The sequence below is a fragment of the Mus musculus genome, chromosome 5 (genome assembly GCF_000001635.26).
Source record: "Mus musculus strain C57BL/6J chromosome 5, GRCm38.p6 C57BL/6J".
NCBI lineage: Eukaryota > Metazoa > Chordata > Mammalia > Rodentia > Muridae > Mus > Mus musculus.
The window spans coordinates 77,002,064-77,024,139 of NC_000071.6; the positions used below are offsets into that span (position 1 = coordinate 77,002,064).

Sequence of the window (22,076 nt, forward strand, 5' to 3'; positions counted from 1 at the left end):
GGACCTGAAAACCAAGGAGAACGAGAAGGACAAAGGGAAGGAGGAAGAGAAAAAGAAGAGTGTGGACCTAAAAACCAAGGAGAACGGGAAAGACAAAGGGAAGGAGGAAGAGAAAAAGAAGAGTGTGGACCTGAAAACCAAGGAGAACGAGAAGGACAAAGGGAAGGAGGAAGAGAAAAAGAAGAGTGTGGACCTGAAAACCAAAGAGAATGGGAAAGACAAGGGGAAGGAGGAAGAGAAAAAGAAGAGTGTGGACCTGAAAACCAAGGAGAACGGGAAAGACAAAGAGAAGGAAGAGAAGAAAAGAAAGAGTGCGGACCTGAAAACCAAGGAAACCGGAAAAGAGAAGGAAGAAGAGAAAAGAAAGAGTGCGGACCTGAAAACCAAGGAAACCGGAAAAGAGAAGGTAGAGGAGAAAAGAAAGAGTGCGGACCTGAAAACCAAGGAAACCGGAAAAGAGAAGGTAGAGGAGAAAAGAAAGAGTGCGGACCTGAAAACCAAGGAAACCGGAAAAGAGAAGGAAGAGGAGAAAAGAAAGAGCGCGGACCTGAAAACCAAGGAAACCGGAAAAGAGAAGGAAGAGGAGAAAAGAAAGAGCGCGGACCTGAAAACCAAGGAGAATGGGAAAGACAAAGGGAAGGAGGAAGAGAAAAGGAAAAATGACGAGAAAGGCAAGGAGAACGGGACAGGGATGGAAGCCAAGGAGGAGCAAGGGACGGAGAAAGAGAAGGAACAGGTCACAGAACAGGTCAAGGAGAACACCAGCACCTCCATTAAAACCCTGTACCCGCCGCCGGTAAGAGACCTGGGACCGGGACTTCCGAGGTCACAGCGGGCATCCAGACCCGCTGGCTCTGTTACGTCGTCGTGGCCGAAGTACGCAGAGAATCGGGTCTTTTCCGAGGGCTTCTGTCTATGGATGGGGGGAAGTGCCAAGGTTCGAACACACCCCTCCTGTCCCCAACTTTACTTACCCCTTCTTATGTCCCCGGGTCCTACCCCTCCTTGTCTAGGGTTGAGAAACCAGGAATCTTAATTGTCCTGATGAAATACAGAGACTGCCCCTGTCTCTGTCCCTCAGCGCTTCAGCGTGCGGACCACGTAAACAATGCCGAAACCAATATTGAACTCTCCTCCTCGAACTTACTGTGAATATATTCTTTGTTGGAAGAGCTAGCGTTCTTGAAAACATGCATATTGAATAATACATGATGTGTTGGGGGCTCCCTGGTTCTTTCCCACGGGCGCTGTAGTTACTGTCTGCATGGCTTTCAGAAGGGAAGGTGGCAGGCTTAATTAGTCTCAGAACTCCAGGTCAGAACCTTAGTTGGTTTCTTGCCTCAGAGCCGCTTCCTGGTTCTTAACAATTTGAATTGTTGACAGGACTTGATCCCTTGTAAAATACAGACTCCACAGAAACACAGATGATGAAAGAAATAACTATTGACAAAGAACAGTGATGTTCAGAATTAGACTTGAGTATTTACCTTCCAGGGTGTTTTTCACGGGGCCAGGCTTCTCACTTTGCCCTTCGGATGTGCCTGCCGCTGCCACTTCACCCAATGTGAGAAACTGCATAGTTTCTAGTAGTTCTAGTAGTGGGCTGGGTTTGCGCCCTCCTAGGGGAGAATAAATTAGATTTTCTTCTAAACTCTCGATTTACAGTGTTTTGAGCTTTCTCTAGACGATAAACGTGAAGGACCCTGTGGTTTGGTTTGGCTTGACTCTTAGAGCTACCATTAGAACCCAGAACTTAAGCAATGAACTCTACCGCTGAGCCAGTCTGTATTGTCAGCTTAAAATATAAGCACAATGTAAGCCTTGAGTGCAGAATTTCTAGGAAAGATAGGCTGGGGGATTAGGAGTAGGGGACAGTTTTTAATACAATATTTCCTAAAACTTTGGGTGTCCTTGTTTTAGATATCACTAAGAAAAACTGCTTTGGCAGCAAAAGATGACCAACCGGAATAAAATATATCCTAATTTCAGTGATGCGGATGATCTTAGAATTGATGAAGTGTGACCGGGTAGCCTGGGTAGGACTCGTAGTAGAAATGGTAGGGGACACAATGCATGCTCTGCAGCCATTTTTTAGTGCCTCTATTACTTTAAAGTGTGCAGTTTTGAAAATTTTCAATGGCCTTGTCCATACCATAGTGTTGACTCAGAAAGGCACTGCAACACTTCGGATGGAAAAGGAGGTTAGGGCAGGGTTATGAAATACTCATGGAAATACCAATTCTTTAAGTCAGTGCGGTGCAGCTGCTCAAGCACAAGGACCTGAATTTGGACCCCCAGCATCTACGTAAAACCTAAGCAACACACACACACACACACACACACACACACACATGCAACACACATGTACACACACATACACACACACATACACCACACACATGTACACACACATACACCACACACACATGCAACACACATGCACACACACCACACACATGCACACATGCAACACACATGCACATACACCACACACATGCAACACACATGCACACACACATACACACACCACATATACACATGCAACACACATGCACACACACATGCACACACACATGCACACACACCACATACACACATGCAACACACATGCACACACACATGCACACACACATGCACACACACACCACACACATGCACACACACATGCACCACACACATGCACCACACATACACACACATGCAACACACATGCACACACACATACACACACATGCACCACACATGCACACACACATGCACCACACATAAGCACACACACCATACATGCAACACACATGCACACACACACACACACACACACCACACAGGTTCAAGTGAGTGCACCAGATAAACATAAACAATTTTTCTCCCAAAGAACAAAACCCAAATATATACTGTCTTTAAAATCTGAGGCCTTCATAGATCCTGCTTTCTACATAAGTCCTTATTAGGCCATACCGTAAAACATCTTTCTTTCACTCAGATTTTTTTTTTTTTTTCTTAACAGATGAGAATGGTTTCAGTGCCAGCACTAGAGGGAATTAAGGCTGCTCTGGGCTAAAAAGTGAGACCCAAAACAACAAAAAATTCAACAGACAAAAGAGATGGGCTAGAGATTCTAATGGTATTTTAGATCACCTTTGAAACAGATGGGGGACTTATCTTTACTCCTCAGAGGCAGAGGCAGGTAGATCTGTGAGTTCAAAGCCAGCCTGATCTACACAATGAGTTCCAAGTCCTGTAGGGCTGCATAGTGACCTCGGACTCAAACATTAAGATCATGTTTTGGATTGGGGATGAGAATACTTGCTTAGCAAGTCCAAGTTCCTGAGTTTAATCCTCTGCACTGTGCTCAATCAATAATTTCTAGTGTTCCGATAGTGGAAGCAGAGTTATATGATGTTATTATTTTGGAAGCAGGACCATTGGAGACAATTGCTAGTGTTTTTGTTTAAATATTGTTTGGACTATAAGAACCACATCCCTGAGCGCCCTGAGCTAGCCCTGCATTCCTGCTGTTCTTCCTTTATGATCACCGGGTTTGTGTTTGTGTTTGTTTTTCAAGACAGGGTCTTGGTCTGTAGCTTAGGCTGTCTTTGACTCACTATGACTCACAGAGTTCTGCCTGCCTCTGCCTCCCTAGTGCTGGGATTAAAGGTACAAGCTCCTTTCTGATTATTCGTGGTGAGAAACTCTAAGGCTGGAATGGTAATAGAGAGCTGCCTTTGAAACTTGCTTACAAATGCCCAGCTTTAATGTTTGGCGTTATAACAAATACTCTTTTGTTATTTTGATGGGTTTAACAATTTCTCTAGTCTTAGGCTTCCTGCTTAATCATGATACTTCTACTAAAAATATGAGAGAGAGTTGGGTGGTGGTGGCGCAAGCCTTTAAGACCAGCACCCCAGGCAGAGGCAGACAGATCTCTGTGAGTTTGAGGCCAGCCAGGTCTACAAAATGAGTTCCAGGACAGCCAAAGCTGTTACACAGAAAAACCCTGTCCTAGAAACAAACAAACAAAAGCATAAGGGAGGAACTTTGTCCTAATATTTTGTAGCCAGTTTATCCAACTGCTAAGACAAAAAAAAGAAGAAAAATGTATGGAAATTGGTCTGGGATCCATAGACCTGTGGAACTGCACAGGACATACATTCTAAGATTTGAGTGTGTGTGTGTGTGTGTGTGTGTGTGTGTGTGTGTGTGTGTGTGTGTGTATTGATAGACTAGTAAAGAATTGGACAATAGAAAAGATACAAGAGAGTAATATCACAAAAGCCATAGTCTGGGTTTAGACTGGTTAGCAATTCTACTGGTATAGGGTCCTAATACAGCAAGGCACTCTGTCAGGAGCCAGCTAAAACACAGTCCCAATTGGCATGGGTTTACTGGTTTACCTTTTATTTCACAGGTAGAAAATAAGCAGATCCTAGTACTAGGTCTGGATGGAGCAGGAAAGACCAGTGTCCTCCACTTGCTGGCTTCCAACAGAGTCCAGCACAGCACAGCTCCTACCCAAGGTTTAAATGCAGTTCACATCAACTCTGAAGATAGGCAAATGGAGTTCCTGGAGAGTAAGTTCTGCTTCTCATCAGCATCTTCAGCTGGAAGCCTCGGTCCCTGCTGAGGTGGTGACCTTGCAGGATGTGACACTGGACGGGATTGTCCTGCACTTAGGGATGATGTGTAGTTGAATACTCCCGGTGCCAGTGGTGCGGGGTGGGGTAGTTTTCTGCTGTCTCCGTTTTCTCCCTTTGTAGTGCTGGCAACAAAAGGGGCTTAGAGGAAGCCTTTAGGAGACCCGCCTGTATCTCCTGTAATCATCCTTTCTCGTCCCTCACTGTTACAGATACTCAGCGGTCTAAGCAAGTCCATGGGCATCATCAGGGATGAAATCGGAGGCAGTCCCAAACCTCTTCTAGTTAGCTAGCAGTCCTAGATCCTGTGTGGCAATACTGTCCCACCTACTAATAACCCAGAGTCAGGTCATGCCTCCTCCCCTTATACTTCACTTCCCCCCAACAAAACTTCAATTGTCCTCATGGCCCTAAATACCATCTAGAGACACCCAGATTTATCTAAACAGCCCAAGCATGCCCAGATGTCTTCTGCCACCCCCTCCTTGGTGGACATGCCTGTAAATTTATTTGATGACTTCTTCCTCTCTGCAGTTGGTGGCAGTGAGCCATTCCGCTCCTACTGGGAGATGTACCTCCCCAAGGGGTGGCTGCTGATCTTTGTGGTAGATTCAGCTGATCACAAACGATTACCTGAAGCCAAGAAATACCTTCATCAGTTAATTAATCCAAATCCAGGGCTCCCTCTCGTTGTGTTTGCCAACAAACAGGTAAGAATCTGTGCAAATCTGGCTTTGTGGCTCAGTGGCACGGCACCTTGCCTAGCTTTCAGGATTGTCCCCCAAAACGATGTTAATGTAACCCACACTCAATAGTTTCATTATTAACTCAGAAATGTCTGGCTTTGATAGGTAGATATACAACAATACACTCTGTATTCAATCTCCTGTACAAATAAGTCTCCTTTATTTGTATCTGTATTAGATCTCCTGGAATATACACTATTTCAATAGAAAGACAATTTATTCATCTTATGTCCTTCACGTCCTTGAGTTGCTTATCTGTTGACCCATAGAGGAATGGAAGGAATTGAACCATGTGCAATGAACATATTTCAACAAACCAATATTGATTGCTGCTTGAATTCAACACAATAATTGAGCGGCTTCTATGTATATATATATATATTAAAAAAGGGTCTTGTTTTAGATCGGTTATACTTAAACTGAATTTATTTGATGCATGCATTAAAAGTAATAAACACCCAAGGAGAAACTTGAAACTTGTGCCCTGTTCTTAGGAGTGTAGGCTATTAAGGGGAAAAAGATTGAATTTGTTTGCTGTAGCAAGTCTCCTTTATTTGTATATGCCCCAAAGGAATAAAATCAGAGAGCCAATCTATTTTTATACATCTGTGGTCATGGCAGCATTATTGTTATTCCAACAGCCATGGGTTAGAAGTTATCAGTGTCTATCTGCTGATGAATGCATAACAAATCGTGGTGTCTCCATACAGCCCATTCCTTTAACTTTCAGAGGGAAGGGGGTTCTACTGCATGCAACCACACAGAGGAACCTAGCATATGCTATCCTCAGTGAATAAGCTAGCCACAGAAGGACAAATGCTATGTGATTCTGCTTATCCAGAGTCAGCAAATCTGTCGAGTTCCCAAGTGGAACTGTGGCTGTCAAGGACTGAAGGAGGGAGGAAGGCGGAGTTAGCTTAGTATAGATAGAGCTTTAGTTTATCGAGATAAAGAGTTTGGGGAATTTTTGATAGTAATGGTTTAAAACACTAAAATGGTAAATCTTATGGGTTCTTCTACATGACTATTTCTTCTTCTTCTTCTTCTTCTTCTTCTTCTTCTTCTTCTTCTTCTTCTTCTTCTTCTTCTTCTTCTTCTTCTTCTTCTTCTTCTCCTCTTCCTCCTCCTCCCCCTCCTTCTCCTCCTTTCTTCCTCTTCCTTTTCTCCTCTTTCTCCTCCTTCTTCTTCTTCTTCTTCTTCTTCAACTACTACTACTACTATTACTACTACTACTACTACTACTCCTCACACACACACACCCTTTAGATATCCAAACACTGAACACTAAAACTCTTCTCTCAGTTGCTATGTTTGTCAATCAAGGAGAGCTCAGTTGCCTGCCTTTTCCCTGTGTCTTCTATGGGTGGGATGTTGTTCACGGAAGTAAAATAGGTACTTATGATCGATGCTCTCTCCTACATTAGCAGGAACCTGGATTGACGTACAGAAGAGAGGCTGGTCCAGCACATTCTGACACTGCTGGCATTTGAAAAAGAAGGGTTGATAATTGATTTTTCATTTTTAAGTGAAGTATCTGAAAGCTTCAAAGATTCGGGGCCTAAAAAATATAGCTCAAAGCTAGTGGATATGCTCAGCATGTGCGAGGTCCTGGGTCCAATCCCGAGCAGTGGAGGAGGGAACTGCAAAGACTTAGACGCTCCAGTACCTCCTTTGGGCTGTGTAGCACTCTGCTGAAAGGACTGTACTCTGGCCATTCTCTTGTTGCTGCCCATTTTTAGTACTCCCAGCTGTTTACTGTTAAGAGTGTTGCTGTGAGCTCTCAGATGAGTGTGCCCTTATACATGAGGACACACATTTCTCAACTGTGCATACCTTGAAGTGCTGGGGTTTCAGATTTGCAAATAGTTTTATTAGAGATTCCTAAATTGCACGAGTTGATTTTTCGACCGGGATGCAAGTAGCTCCGTACCCTCATCAAAACTCGCTGCTGTAACTGTTCCTTTTGCCACTGTGATGAGGCTGACGTCGTTTTTCATCATCCTTATTTATTTTTAAGGTGTTTGTTACTGGTTGAGTTCTATCCACATCTGTGGATTTCCTATTTCCTCTTCTGTCCCCTCTGACTCTTCCTAGTGGTACTAGGAATCAAACCCAAGTTCTTTTGTACACTAAGTATGTTGCTTACCATAAGCTGGACTTTAAGCCTCTCCCTTTCCTTATTTGAAATGTAAGGGTACTTTAATATCTTTTGCAAAAAATCCATGTGTTGGTTATATGCATCACTAACATTTTCTCCAGTATCTCAGCAGTTATCATTTTTCTTTGCTTATGGTTTATATTTTTAAATTGGAGATTGCACCCCTCCCCACCTCTATTTGAGACAGGGTCTCTCTATATAGTTCTGTTTACGAAGAAACACTATGGAGACCAGGCTGGCCTCAAACTCAGATCTGACTGCATCTGCTTCCTAAGTGTTGGGATTAAAGGTGTGTACCACAATGCCCAGCAGAGATTCCCATTTTTTAAAATATTTAATTTGTGTGTGTGTGTTAGTTATGAAGATACAATTACACCCAAGAGCTTCCATATATTCCACAAATTTAATTTACAATTTTTGGTCAGAGTAAATAGTGATAGCAACAAAGAACTCACAGTGACAAGTGCTAAAATCGAAAAATCTGATATGGGCAAAACCTAATTGGTAAGTATGGTTTAATAGCATGTGCCTATAAATCCAACACTTGGAAGGCTCCTTGAAAAAACAAAACAAACAAACAAACAAATAAAATAATGAATTAAATGAAATAAAAAATAAAGTCACCCCCCCAAACACTTGCATAATTCTGACAAGAACGTTTTTATTCATACTATCACTGGGGTTATAATAAAATCCCAGTGTTGTTTGTTTTAAGATGGTAGAGTCCTTTAGACTAAGGAACGCATATTTGTATTCCAAAAGAGTACAGACTAACCAATGTCTTCTCTTCTTTTTCTGTCCTGGGAGAAGGATCTCGAAGCAGCTTATCACATTACAGATATCCACGATGCTTTGGCTCTGTCTGAAGTGGGGAACGACAGAAAGTTGTTCTTGTTTGGAACTCAGGTGACCAAGAATGGTTCAGAGATACCCTCCACCATGCAAGATGCCAAAGACCTGATTACACATCTGGCCACAGATATGTAGAAGAGACTAGGACCCGCCGGCCCATTGCTCGGCTCCCATCCACCTACCACCAGAGGGGCTGAAAGGCAGGCTCAGCCAAAACTTTCCACTTTCAATAAAAAATAAGCCATGGTTATTCTCGCAATGCAGAGCGTCTATACGGAGAACACTAGCCAATTCACTAGGATTTTGTTCTGTTTTGTCTTTAGAGTTTTAACTTTAAAATTTTTAAATTATTTGGAGAGAAATGCAGATTTTTGCTTTCGGTGCCAAGAGTAGAACCCTGGACCTCAGACATGTTAAGCATGCCATCTACACCGGGGCTGTACCCACTCACCGGGATTAAGGGTTTTACTCAAAAGTAAAGAATGTATTGGCAAGCCTTCATCCTACCCGTGCCTTCTCTTTATGTCTTGTGTGTACACGTGAGGTCAGAAGATGATTATAAGTGTCCTTTCTCAGGAACCGTAAATCTTATATGATAGGGTTTTTGTTTTTGTTGTTGTTTTTGTTTTGGGGGTTTTGGTTTTGTTTGTTTGTTTTGGGGGGAGTTGTTTTCTGTCTTGTTTTTTTGCGGTTTCCAGGGATCAAACCCACATAGACATGCCTATACAGCAAATACTTTACTGACTTCTCCCCTACCCCCCCCATGTGTGCTTTATCAATAGCAATACATTTAGTAAAACAGTTAAACGTTTTTTGAATAAAAATGCAGATATCTTTCCTTTAAGTGTGCCCTTAACACTGAAGGACAGACGTGCCAGATAAGAATAGTGAAGATGAGTGCTCCCAGCTTAACTGAATGCAGGAGGAGACAAGAACCCTGATACACCAGATGAGACACAGGGTAGAAATGTGTTTTTAAGACAGGCTTTCTTCACAAGATTTGTTTTGTCTTTCTTTCTTTTTTTTTTAAGTTTATTTATTTATTTTAAGATTTATTTATGTATATGGGTACACTGTAGCTGTACAGATGGTTGTGAGCCTTCATGTAGTTGTTGGGAATTGAAGTAGGACCTCTGCTCACTCTGGTTGGCCCCACTTGCTCCGGCCAACCCCTCTTGCTCTGGTCCAAAGATTTATTATTACAATTAAGTACACTTTCGATGTCTTCAGACACACCAGAAGAGGGTGTCAGATCTCACTACTGGTGACTGTGATCCACCATTTGGTTGCTGGGATTTGAACTCAGGACCTTCAGAAGAGCAGTCAGTGATCTTACCCGCTAAGCCATCTCTCCAGCCCCTTGTTTTGTCTTTTGAGACAAGACCCTACAGTGTATCCTGCAATCCCCCTGCCTCAGCCTCCTGGGCACTGTGTATGTATGCCACCATAAAGGGTATTAGGATTCTTCTGTTGCTGTTGTTTTGTTTGTTTTTAAGATTTATGTATTTCGAAAAACAACAACAAAAAGATTTATGCATTTCGTGTATATGAGTGCTCTGCCGGCATTCACACCTACAGGCCCGAAGAGGGCACTGAGTCCTATAATAGACAGTTGTGAGCCACCATGTGGTTACTGGGAATGGAACTCAGAACCTCTGAAAGAGCAGCCAGTGCTCTTAACCACTGAGCCATCTATCTGTTCAGCTCCATTGGGAATATTTTGTAAAAGCAATTAACTATACTTAACTGGATACAGTAAGTCCAATTTGCAACTATAATGCTTTGCTTTAATTCACTAACATGTATATATTCGGAGAGAGAATTTGGCCCATGTGTCCTTTTAAAATTAGGAAACTCTGGCAAAATAACCAAATATGGCGAAGATGACAGCCCTGCTCACAGCACAGTCTCTGCCATGCTTAAGTTACAATAACAGATGGTTTAACTGAGGTGTATGTCTTACTGTGATGAAATACTAAGGCTTAAGGCCATGTGGAAAGGAAAGGGTTCATTTCAGCTTACATTTTAGTCCATCATCCAGGGAAGTCAGGGCAGGAACCTGAAGGCAGGAGCTGATGCAGAGGCCATGGAGGGGTGATGCTTACTGGCTTTCTCCCCATAGCTTGCTTAGCCTGCTTTCTTTTACAACTCAAGACCACTTGCCTGGGGGGGGGGGCAATGCCCACAATGCATTGTGTCCTCCCATGTCAATCATCAATCAAGAAAACGCATTTCAGTCTTTCCTGCAGGCCAGTGTGATGGAAACAGCTTCTTAGTTGAGGTTCTCTCTTCCCAAATGACTCCAGCTTGTATTGTATCACATTGACGCAAAATTAGCCAGCACAGCCGGGCGGTGGTGGTGCACGCCTTTAATCCCAGCACTTGGGAGGCAGAGGCAGAGGCAGAGGCAGAGGCAGAGGCAGAGGCAGGCGGGTTTGTGAGTTCGAGGCCAGCCTGGTCTACAAAGTGAGCTCCAGGACAGCCAGGGCTACACAGAGAAACTCTGTCTTGGAAAAACAAAACAAAACGAAAAACAAACAAAAAACCTAGCCAGCACACATATGTATACAGACATCACATTCTTCCCTTTGAAGAATGTGGTTTTCTCCCTTTGAAAAGATTGTCTCAGATGAAGACACCCTTCCAGCTCACACTCAGATGCTATATGCTTTATCTTAGGACATATAAACCATTGGGTGCCTTTAACAGAGGTGAGAGCAATTCGGAGGTTTTATCACATTCTGATCTTAAGTTCTAGATTTTGTTAACAAGGGATGTGGCTTGCTGGAGATTGTCCTCTGGGGAACAGCTATTGAGAAACAACATGGCTCTCTTTCCTCGCTGAAATTGAATAAAGTAAGAGCTTTGCACTGGAGACATCTTAAGCTAGTGACATAGACACATGTCACAAGAGCTCTAGGGGAAATGAAACTCACCCAAGCTACTGTGTTGTCAAAGGGGCTGCCTGGCTGGTCATTTTCCCATCATGCCTCACTAGGGGAGTGTTTATTTCCTTGGAGAACTTGGTATCGATTGGCAGCCTTTCAGGCTTAGAAAATACAGGTTCAGTTAAAACACCAAGAGGTGCATGCAGTTTTACTTATTCCCTTTGTAAACATTTATTGAGCACCTCTGAAGTGCTGGAACTTTGTTTGGATCAGTGGAAATCTAACTCACGTTTGTCTGTACCAGAAAAGGGGGCTTAGCAGTCAGCTTAGGAAGTTCATCATACTGAGGAATGCATATTAGGGGCGAGAGAGAGAGAGAGAGAGAGAGAGAGAGAGAGACCTCCATATGTTCACAGTGGCAGGCATACATACACATACAACAGATATACAAAAATGTAATAAAATCTTTAGGGATGCTCAAAAGTGTACTGTGTATGTGTACCTAGTTCCTGAAGAGGCCAGGAGAGGATGCCAGATTCCCCGGAATTGGAGTATGGTCATTTGTGAGCCACCACGTGGGTTCTCTGCAAGAGCAGCAAGTGGAAAAAAACCTTTCAAGCATATGTGTGATGCCTGGGTGTATGTATGGTACGTACAACACGTATGCAGGAGCATGCAGAGATCAGAAGTAGTTTTGGACTCCTTGGAAATGGAGTCTTTTTTTTTTTTCCAGACAGGGTTTCTCTTTATAGCTCTGGCTGTCCTGGAACTCACTCTGTAGACCAGGCTGGCTTCGAACTCAGAAATCCGCCTGCCTCTGCCTCCCGAGTGCTGGATTAAAGGCGTGGCCACCACGCCCGGCTCAGTAGACACTCTTAAGCACTGAGCCATCTGTCCAGGGCTATAAGGGATCTTAATAGCTGGCTCATTTACTCCAGCTCCCAAAATGTTAATTCGACTTTTTTTTTTAAATGAGTTTAATGCAACAGATTACCTGGTACATTCATACCCTAGAATGAGTCTCCTAGTTCCACTCCTATTAACTTTCACAAAAATGTTGTCGTTAGTTTTTTTATAGGATAGTAAATTCAAGTACCCCAAATTGTGTAAATGGTGTCTTTAACTGTATATTTTGACAGATGTTTTATTTCTTAACATTTTTAATTCCTTCCATTGAAAACAGAGGACTGAAACGCCATCAATTCTTCCCTTCTTTCTCATACTATTTTGGTGATGAAAATGAGCACTTTCCAGGCTTTCACACACACACACACACACACACACACACACACACACAGAGGGAGAGAGAGAGAGAGAGAGAGACTGGTCTACAGAGTGAGTTCCAGAACAGCCAGGGTATATATAGAAACTCTGCCTCGAAAAACCAAAAACAAACAAACAAACAAACAAACAAGTGTAGATATGCAGAGAAGTCAGCACCATGACCAACACCTGTAACTTAACTTATTACTTGCGTAGTTGTGGCAAGAGGATTGCCACAAGCACAGGAGTTTGAGGCTAACATGGACTGCAAAGTTCGAGGCCAACTTGAACTGCTAAGTAAGTTAGTCTCAAAAAAAAAAAAATGGGGGAGGAGAGAAATTTGAGAGGAAGGGCCCTAACAAGGCTACAAAACTCTTGGTATATTTCAGAAATATCGCTATGAATAAATAGATGTACACACAATTGTGCTGTTCAGAGGATTAATCACATGATCAATAGCACTAATTCATCTCTAGTGATAGCCTAGGCATCTTGGTCAAGTTCGTTTTCTCCACCAGCTATAGAATTAACAGGCAGGAAAACCTGCAGCAGACACCTCAAGCACCACGGACTGAATCAGCAGTTGAAGACAAGCGTTTATTGGGGGCGAGGAAACACACATGTGTATCCAACACACAAGGAAACGGCCTCTGCAGAGGGGCACTCCGGACTGGGGCCTATCTAACAGTCTAGAATTTAATCTCACTTTGATAGTGAGCCCTGTGATGGTGGTACACAAGAAATTCTTGAATGTACATTTGTATTGAGAACCCGTCGAAGTGTTTTGCTGTGAAGGCGTGCAGAATTTCATGTAAAGAAGCAGTTAACGCTCTACACTATTCTGACAAATATTAAGCTCGGATCAATCGCTTCACAGCCTTCATTCCAACTGCAGATTTCTTTTTTGGGGGTGGGGTGGGGTGTTTTTGTTTGTTTTGTTTTGTTTTGTTTTGTTTTGTTTTGTTTTTTGAGACAGGGTTTCTCTGTGCAGTCCTGGCTGTCCTGGAACTCATTCTGTAGACCAGGCTGGCCTCGAACTCAGAAAACCACCTCTGCCTTTCAAGTGCTGAAATTACAGGCGTGCACCACCACTGCCCGGCCTCAACTGCAGATTTCTTATTGCCTTAGTGACGAGGGGTGGGGCTGTCTTAAAAATCTCCTATCCACTTCCAGCCTTTGTAAAGAGTCCGTGTTGGGATACCTCCGAAACCTCGGAAACCTAACCAGTTAGGAAGCATATGTGTACCGCGGGTGGTTGAGTTGTCTCCCTTCACACCGGAAGCGGGAGCAGGATCCCTCTCTCCCGCCTCTGTCTCACGGTGCGGTGTCTAACAGAGACGCACCCTAGGAGAGCGTCACGTCTCCATAGCAACCGGTGATCCAAGCGCTGAGGCCGGACCGGCGGGGCGGGGCCAGGCGGCGGGGGCGGAGCTGAGGCTGTCCCGGGCAGGGCGCCGGCGGCCCCGAATCACCTGTCCACTCCGCGAACTGAGTTTGGGCGGCTGGCGGAGAGTTTGAGAGCCGGGTAGCCGGAGCTTCTAACCGGAATGGAGGAAGGAGACTTCTCAGGTTCATCCGTGCGATCCGAGGTGACGGATGGGCGGAACACCACGACCACGACAGAAACACGCACAACCTCTGAACTCCAACCGAAGCCCCTTGTGCTCAGGCTCCTGGAGGTGCAGAATGGTGACGAGGCCGAAGCGGTTGGGGAGGAAGGACAAGAAGAGGACTACGAAGGGTCCAAGACTCACAAATCCCATGAGGTCTCCGCATCCTTCAGATCCCACAACTCCAGCGATCCTCCCCAGTCCCGCAAGGCCAGTGATTCCCTCCGGTCTCGCAAGGGCATTGAGCCCCTGGAGCCCCGCAAGACCAGTGATTCCTTCCGGTCCCTAATGGGCAGTGATCCCCTTCAGTCATCCGAGCGCCAGGAGGATGGAAAAGATGATTTGTTTCCCAACGCAGTGATTATGACCTCCCCATCTTTGATAGCCAGATACCTACCACGGCTCCAGCTGGCTTCTCTGAGAGGTAGGTTTAGCCCTGACCCCGTTGAATCCAGCCATTTAGAACTCGGGAGTCCGAGCTAAATGGTCGCTGTTTTAAGGAACTTGACTCTACCTGCTGGTTTACAGCCACTTCTCTTTATACTTCAAGGAATCCAAAGGGAAATTGACACCCTAATGACAGAAGCCACCTCACACTTCCACGATTGAACCTAGTGATTGAACCTAGTGCCTCCCATGTACTCGAGGCACTCTGGGCTCGAAGCCTCTCATAATCCTTCGGCTAAGTACACCATTGCATCCAGCTATTACACTTGGGGTTTTGCTTTGGTTTTAAGATTTATTTACTATTATATTATATGTAATTACACTGTAGCTGTCTTTAGACACACCAGAAGAGGGCATCAGATCTCATTACAGATGGTTGTGAGCCACCATGTGGTTGCTGAGAATTGAACTCAGGACCTCTGGAAGAGCAGTCAGTGCTCTTAACTGAGTCATCTCTCCAGGCCCACAGCTAAGTGCACTCTTTAGACTCCACCAACCTTCACACCTTTGTCTTTCACCCAATGGAAGACTGCACCTTATATTTTACCAAGAAATGGATATAACCGATCACAAACTCACTTACTTGCTTACCAGCAGTTTATTGGTCTCCGGACATGAGTACTCAGAGTCTGTCTTTTCTCATCTTTCAGGGGAGACTTGTGCTTGTTTTTTATGAAGCACATTTTCCTCCTAGGCCTCAGATTCCACTGTTTCCTGAAGAACTTTGATCTTACATCGTCAGGTTCTCCTCTAACGAATCAGTCCTATGAGCAAACACACTCTTATCTTGAAACAACTTTTGACCCTATGCCTTCTTTATCCCCCTCCCCCCCAAGGATTCACTTCCTCCTCTTATTCTCCTCTTGTTGTGGCCTGGTCTCTAAATCCATGGCCTTGAAACTTCACGTGGCCCCCTTAGCCATCTCAAGCTGCATTTCTTAATGCCTCACTTGCCAGTGTACACTTCCATCTCTCCCTCTCTTTCTTTAACACCCCATCAACAAGCATACAAAACTGAGGCTGGAGAGTGGGGAAGAGAGCTTGTTGTGTAAGCGTGGGGACCTGAGTTCTGATCTTGGCACCCATGTCGTGAGTGTGATTCTTAAACTCCAGTGCAGGGGACAGATGGGGGAGACAGACAGAAGGAGCCCCCGATGTCAAAGGAATTAGGTGGAGAATGATCAGACACCAAGCCATCCTCACTTGGCCTGCTCGAGCCCGGGTGTGTGTACTCTCTCTCTCTCTCTCTCTCTCTCTCTCTCTCACACACACACACACACACACACACACACACACACACTACTCACACGCATTATTTTTTTTCTTCCTCCACCACAGTGCTGCACCTAAAGTGACCCCTTTCTCCCGTCTCGGGTGGATGAGCTGTCTTCTATTGGTGGCCATTTCTGCCTTCTATTTGTTGGACCTCATCCCACCTAACTTTAATTTTCAAAAATGGTTGTGTGTGTATGGATATATACCAATGATGCATATATGTGGTTGTGTGTGTGTGTACCACAGTGGAGTCAGAGAAACATTCTGCAGAGTCTTATCTTTATGTGGGTTCTGTCAGGTCATGCACTGAGCCGTGTTACCAGTCCCATCTAACCTCTTTCTGCTGCATCCTTTGGTCCCCTCTTTCCTGGACCATCCTCCCCATTGAGAGATAAATACTATACAATTCCTGTACCTGGAAACAACCACAGACCTTTCCCCAGCCCCAACAACCCTTCTCTTCCAGGCACCACTCTATTTCCTTACTTGACTTAGAGGGGACCTCCCCCCCAAATCCTCAAAATGGATAACATGAAGTCATGATTTCAGCGCCCTCTCTTTCTGTCCTCCTGAGAACTACTTAAATTAAGATCTCATTCCCTCCACTTAGCTGAGGCTGCTTGTATTGGGGTCACAATGATCTCTTCCTGCTCAAAGCAAAGGCGAATGCTTCATTTGACACATTTTTTCCTATCCCAGGACCCTGTCTTGTTTCCTGAAATACCAATATTGCTGTCAGAATAGTAGTATCCCTGTTGGAATACCAGTTTGCCTGTCAGAATACAAGTTTTCCTGCCAGGATACCAGTTTCCCTGTTATCGTACCTCACAAACTCTTCCTGACTCTATTTCCTTTGTGTGGAGTCAGTCTTCTCTTCCCAGCCTTTAGGTTGAAGCCCCCGATGGCTTAGTCCTCTCGGATTCTTCTAGAACTCCCCTTTATTCTCCGCATGATGTCATCGGTTCCATGGCCTCATTGCCAGTAGCTTTTCACATTATTGCTTTAATGTCTCAGAACTCAATTATCTGGCTTTCCTGATTTCTTACACGCGTTCGCGACCGGCCAGGAAAGACGCAGCAAACCAGAATCTTCTGCGGCAAAACTTTATTGCTTACATCTTCAGGAGCAAGAGTGCAAGCCCCAAGCCCAAAAACGAAAGCGAAACCCCGTCCCTCTTAAGGAGAGTTATCCTTCGCCTAGGACGTATCACTCCCTGATTGGCTGCAGCCCATGGCCGAGTTGTAGTCACGGGGAAGGCAGAGCACATGGGGTGGAGAACTACCTTTGGCACATGCGCAGATTATTTGTTTACCACTTAGAACACAGCTGTCAGCGCCATCTTGTAACGGCGAATGTGGGGGCGGCTTCCCACAGTTCCCCCTTTTCTATTAATAAAAGCAATAGGCCACCCATATTAATGAGAGTGGAGATAGAGGTCAAATCCCCAGTGTGCAGGTAAAGGAGCCGTACACATAACCTCCTTCCAGGCTCATCACCTAGAGGGGTCCTGGTCTGGTCCCGTGTTGTTTTTCCTGGAGGAAGGACACTTGAACACTCAACCTTCTTGAAAGATGACATGTCTCCCTAGAATAGGCTCATATATGCCGCAGAGCCCTTCTACTGCAGTGCTTAGCCGTGCAACTCTCTCGGGCTGCTGAAGCACACTCACTCTATCCCGTGCAATGAGACTAGCCTCGTGGGGTGCAAGAGCTGAATGGCCAGCGACCTATTGCTTAAGCATAGATAACCATAAATCAGGGGAAGCACCATGTTCTAGTCCTGCAAGCGCCTGGGCAATAACCACCTTGTCTCTCCTAGTTTGGGCCTTAAGCTTACAGACCAACCAAAGAAGCAACACTAATCCACAGCAAAGTGTATCTCCAAATAATATCAATCCCACCCATTCTTTAAAGAAGGAAAATGCTGAGGAGATCCAATTGGGTAATCCTTTGGTCAGGGACAGGTCCAAGCGCGTGGAGTTGACCTGAAGTCTCAATTCCCGAAGGATCTGTTCAAATTCAGCCGTCCAATTCTGTAACATATACTGAGAAAGACTTTTTGACAAATTAGCTGCCCTAGTAAATTTCTCATACTGAATGGAAGTAACACACAATCCCGGAAACTTTTGTTCACATCCCAGCTGAGCTATTTGCCATAATACATCTAGTTGTACCTGGACAAGATCTATGAGTTGATTAACCAGCATGAGACCACCCTGTATCATGACATTAGCTGAGGCCTGTTTATCTATGACTGTAGTCACTGAGGCTGACAAAGTGTTAATGGTGTCAGTCGTCTGGACCTGTCCAGACAGAGCCAAGGCTGTCTGAATCAAGGCCAAACCCAGTTCCTAGTTAGTGGTAAAAAAGCAGGGGAATACTTGAGCATTATACATCACCGGCATTGGGAGTGGAAATGTCGACATTATCCCCCAACGCTGCTCTCTCTTTATTATTGACGCCCTGGACATCACCAAGACGAGGGACATCAGTATTCCCTTGGTCAGTCTGGATTTTTCGGGTGAGTCTTTCTGGTATCCAAAATGGGTTGTCTTCATTCTGTGGGAAAACACAAATAGCTCCCCTGGGTCTTATCAAAATAGGATCCGGGTCATACCATTTATTATCAAGGACATTTTTCCATTTAACCATCTCATTGGGCCTATCTGGCTCTGAACAATGACGTTCAGCCGCAGTATGGCCATGAGCATCAATATTTAAAAAAATTGAGTGTAAAGAGTGCCATAGACACAGACACTCTTGGTACTCGGGGTAGAGTCTCGACTCCCCTCTTCTGCTTTATTAGATAGGCTTTGAGGGTGCGATGCGCACGCTCAACAATACCCTGTCCTTGAGGGTTGTATGGAAGTCCAGTCAGGTGGGTCACGTCCATCTGACGGCAGAACTGCTGGAATTTTTGAGATGTATAAGCTGGTCCATTATCAGTCTTAAGGAGTTTGGGTTTCCCCCAAGCACTCCATGCCTCAAGACAATGTTGAATCACATGTGAGGCTTTTTCTCCGGTTAACGGAGAAGCAAACATGATGCCAGAGCATGTGTCAATGGACACATGTAAACATTGATTTCTCCCAAAGGAGGAAATATGCGTGACATCCATTTGTCAGACCTGTAATGGCCTGATGCCACGAGGGTTTACCCCTACATGAGGAGTAGATAAAATTTGACAACAATCTAAAGGCATTATTAAGTAATCAGAATCATTTCCAGTAGAACCGATCCCTCTGGCAGCTCTAGGAATACCAGAGGAAGAAAAAACAGCCATGTAGGCTTGGCAAAATTATTAGTTGAGCTATTCTGTCCCCTTGTGATATAGAAAAGACAACTTGAGGACAAGAACAGAGAACCTGAAGTTCCCCTTTATAATCCTGATCTACAACTCCAGGGTGGACAATAAGACCTTGTAGGCTGCAAGAGCCTGCCTCTGTCTCTCTGGCCACAAAATCTGAGAAGGACTCCTGAGGTCCCTGGACGATCTTTGTTAGTTGTCCAGTGGCTTCACCTGCTCGGGAGAGCGCTTTCCAGGCCCTAATAGCCGTGGAGGAAATTTGGGCATAAGCTCCCCAATGGTAGTTTGTTTGATCAGCAGAATAAGCTCCCTGACCCGTTAACAAGTCAAAAGTCCAATCTCTCTGCTCTGGAGTCAAAGCAGCTGCGTTTGCTCGGGCCTGCGCTTGTGCAGCCTCTTGCCATAGAGCTCTCCATTCCATATATTTGCCCATACTAGGGAGTGCGGCTTTTACAATCGTTTGCCAGTCGGCAGGAGTTAGTGCCATGCCGGCAAGCCTGTCTAACTGCACCAAGGTAAAATTAGCATTGGTTCCATATTTACGGACCGACTCGGCAAGCTCTTTAATCTGCACATATTCTACCGGAGCGTGGACACGCCCACCCTCGGCTCCTTCAAAGACCGGAAATGCCTGTTGTATTTTCCTTTGTTCCTCTCTGGGAATGAATGAGTCTGCGCATTGCCTCTCTGCACATTGTCTCTCTGCGCAGGGCTGACGCACTACGCAGGGCGGGGGCTCCGCATAGGGCGGAAGTGCACCTTGAAGCCGACTGCCCGGAGGCCAAGCAGCAAACTGGCCTTCGCCAGCCGCTTTTGGCTTTTTTCTTGACCAATTAGCTCGCATTTTATCTGGCTGTCACTTTTCTCTCTCATAACGAGCTGCTTCTTCCTCCCAGTCTGTTTCTTCAGAGGAGAATTCGTCATCTGATTCAGAGCTACCAAGAGCTGGCTCCTTGAGCTCATCTAGTGATGAGTATAGGCTCCTTCTCCTAGAGACCTCCGCTAATTGATCTTTTTTCTTTTCTTTTTTCTTTTCCTTCCTTCTAATCTCTCCCCAGGTATTCTTACCTGACCTTAACTTTTCCTCGGGTTCAAGACCCGTGGAAAGGCCTGTATACTTATTTTGTGTACCATATTTCCTCTTTGCTCCTACTCTCTCTCCCCGTTTTACTTCTGATAGATTGCCCTGAATTTCATCCAGAATTTTCAGCCCTACCTTAACCGCTTGATAACATGTGAAAAGGAACAAAAGGGCTTCTAACACTAGAAAAAGTTCAAGGCCAAACATACCTTGTAAAGCTATTTCCCACTTTACTTCTGATAGACTGTCTTGAATTTCGTTAGAAAGTTCAAGACCAGACTTACCTTGTAAAGCTATTTCCCACTTTACTTCTGATAGACTGTCTTGAATTTCGTTAGAAAGTTCAAGACCAGACTTACCTTGTAAAGCTGTACTCACTGGTACCCCTGTTCCCCAGCTGAAGAGTTCTGAATTCATGCAGTTGAATCCTTCTCAACAGTCTGTTTTACGGGAACACTTCATTACCACCATTCCCCAGCTGAAGAGTTCTGAATCCACGCTGGATCCTTCTCAACAGTCTGTTTTACGGGAACACTTCATTACCGTGACCCGCAGTTCTGGTTCCGGAATGAGGGATCTTCCTTGCGCCGGTGATGGTAACCGTCCTGGGTTTTTTCGTCCCAGGATTTCTCGTCCCAGGTCTCGTCCCGGGTTTCGGCACCAACTCTTACATGCGTTCGCGACCGGCCAGGAAAGACGCAGCAAACCAGAATCTTCTGCGGCAAAACTTTATTGCTTACATCTTCAGGAGCAAGAGTGCAAGCCCCAAGCCCAAAAACGAAAGCGAAACCCCGTCCCTCTTAAGGAGAGTTATCCTTCGCCTAGGACGTATCACTCCCTGATTGGCTGCAGCCCATGGCCGAGTTGTAGTCACGGGGAAGGCAGAGCACATGGGGTGGAGAACTACCTTTGGCACATGCGCAGATTATTTGTTTACCACTTAGAACACAGCTGTAGGCGCCATCTTGTAACGGCGAATGTGGGGGCGGCTTCCCACACTGATTGACTGTCCACAGGAAGCAAGCTCACTGTATCCAAAAAAAAAAAAAAAAAAAAACCTTGACAGCTCTAAACTACAAATAAATCCTAGCTTTGAACTATACACTATGACCCTTTATTAGTACCAAAATTGTCATTGTATTTTTTATCTTGTATTATAGTTATTGCTTTATTGTTTTTATGTCTTGCCTCATTGACCACAATGGCCTCCAGGTGGCTGTGTGCTTTGGCTCTTAGCCCTACCCTCCAGTTCACTGTTCACAGAGGGGTCAGGGCCGTCTTCTAACATGTATATTACATGACGATTTCCTGTTCCCGACCACCCCAGAGGTAGTTCCTACCTTGTGTGGCTTAATAATCTAAAGTCTAATTAGAGGGTCTCCGAAGCCTCACTTGATCTAGCCTAAACTTTAACCTCATTTTGTTTTGAGATAAATTTCTGTCAGTCCAGGCTGGCTTCAAACTCATTATGTAGCCAAGGGTGACCTTGAATTTCTAATCCTCGTGCCTCCTCCTCCACGCCTCCCCCTCCCCAATGTTTAGGATTACAGGCATAGACTGCCGTCCTTGGTTTATGCTGGGCAGGAGATGGAAACCAGGGCTTTGTGTGTGACTGATAAGTACGCTCTTCCTCAGCTGAGCTACATCTCCAGCTCGCTAACCTGATCTTGAACTTGACCTGGCATGTTCTTAACTTTAGGACTGTCATGCTCCCTATGTTTTATTTGCTCTTGAGGTACATGGGCACCCTCTCCTACCTCAGAATCATGTCACCTTTCTTCAGCTAGGACACTCTCAGATCAAGTATTTGAACTCT

General features: G+C 44.9%; 2 protein-coding genes and 1 long non-coding RNA gene across 7 annotated transcripts in view; 2 read left to right on the plus strand and 1 right to left on the minus strand.

Annotated features, from left to right (window-relative positions):
• Positions 1–680: 680 nt before the first annotated feature.
• Arl9 (ADP-ribosylation factor-like 9) lies at positions 681–8,896 on the plus strand. 5 transcript variants are annotated; one of them, XM_011249495.3, is made up of 5 exons: positions 881–937; positions 1,495–1,564; positions 4,409–4,571; positions 5,169–5,344; positions 8,349–8,896. In XM_011249495.3, exons 3-5 carry the CDS (start codon positions 4,556–4,558, stop codon positions 8,523–8,525), a joined length of 369 nt encoding a protein of 122 aa, XP_011247797.1. In that variant the 5' UTR covers positions 881–937; positions 1,495–1,564; positions 4,409–4,555; the 3' UTR covers positions 8,526–8,896. The 5 variants fall into 5 exon arrangements, with proteins under 5 accessions (XP_006535113.3, XP_006535114.3, XP_017176445.1 ...); XM_006535050.4 differs by lacking the exon at positions 1,495–1,564 and having other exon boundaries at positions 681–937; XM_006535051.4 differs by lacking the exons at positions 881–937; positions 1,495–1,564 and adding an exon at positions 681–796.
• On the minus strand, positions 4,379–16,800 carry 1700112J05Rik (RIKEN cDNA 1700112J05 gene). The gene is made up of 4 exons (NR_077218.1): positions 16,698–16,800; positions 15,182–15,362; positions 5,133–5,267; positions 4,379–4,759 (listed from the first exon to the last, which is right to left on the minus strand). It is a non-coding gene; the product is annotated as an RIKEN cDNA 1700112J05 gene (long non-coding RNA).
• Positions 13,960–22,076, plus strand: part of Thegl (theg spermatid protein like) — a 45,519-nt gene continuing 37,402 nt past the window's right edge. The window contains exon 1 of the mRNA NM_027970.1: positions 13,960–14,575. Coding sequence (NP_082246.1) covers positions 14,089–14,575 — 487 coding nt within the window. The 5' untranslated portion in view covers positions 13,960–14,088. The remainder of the gene's footprint in view (positions 14,576–22,076) is intronic.